Genomic DNA, 247 nt, shown 5'->3' with positions numbered 1-247 from the left:
ACCCAAACAGCGTTATAATCGTAAAAGAGAGACTTCATATTCAAAAAATGAGAACTTTTGCAGCCAGCCCCGTCGCTCCAATTCACAGAAAAGCAAAGCTTTTAACAAGATGCCCCCTCAAAGGGGAGGGAGCGGCGGTGGCAAACCTTTTAGCTCTTCTAATGGTGGGAGACGAGATGAGGTGAGAATTGTAATGCCATGATTGCAAGACCTTTTTTCTTGGGGTGAGAGGATCACTCCGACCTGC

At 46.6% G+C, this 247-nt stretch overlaps 1 protein-coding gene across 1 annotated transcript in view; it reads left to right on the top strand.

The window, feature by feature from the left end:
- Positions 1 to 6: 6 nt before the first annotated feature.
- The window catches only part of RNF10 (ring finger protein 10), a 12,788-nt gene continuing 12,547 nt past the window's right edge, over positions 7 to 247 (top strand). Inside the window, exon 1 of the mRNA XM_009073509.1 lies at positions 7 to 181. Within this exon, the coding sequence (XP_009071757.1) occupies positions 110 to 181 (72 nt within the window). The 5' untranslated portion in view covers positions 7 to 109. The remainder of the gene's footprint in view (positions 182 to 247) is intronic.

The sequence above is a fragment of the Acanthisitta chloris genome, unplaced genomic scaffold (assembly GCF_000695815.1).
Source record: "Acanthisitta chloris isolate BGI_N310 unplaced genomic scaffold, ASM69581v1 scaffold13774, whole genome shotgun sequence".
Taxonomy (NCBI): Eukaryota; Metazoa; Chordata; class Aves; order Passeriformes; family Acanthisittidae; genus Acanthisitta; species Acanthisitta chloris.
This window is presented reverse-complemented; position numbering and strand designations above follow the sequence as displayed.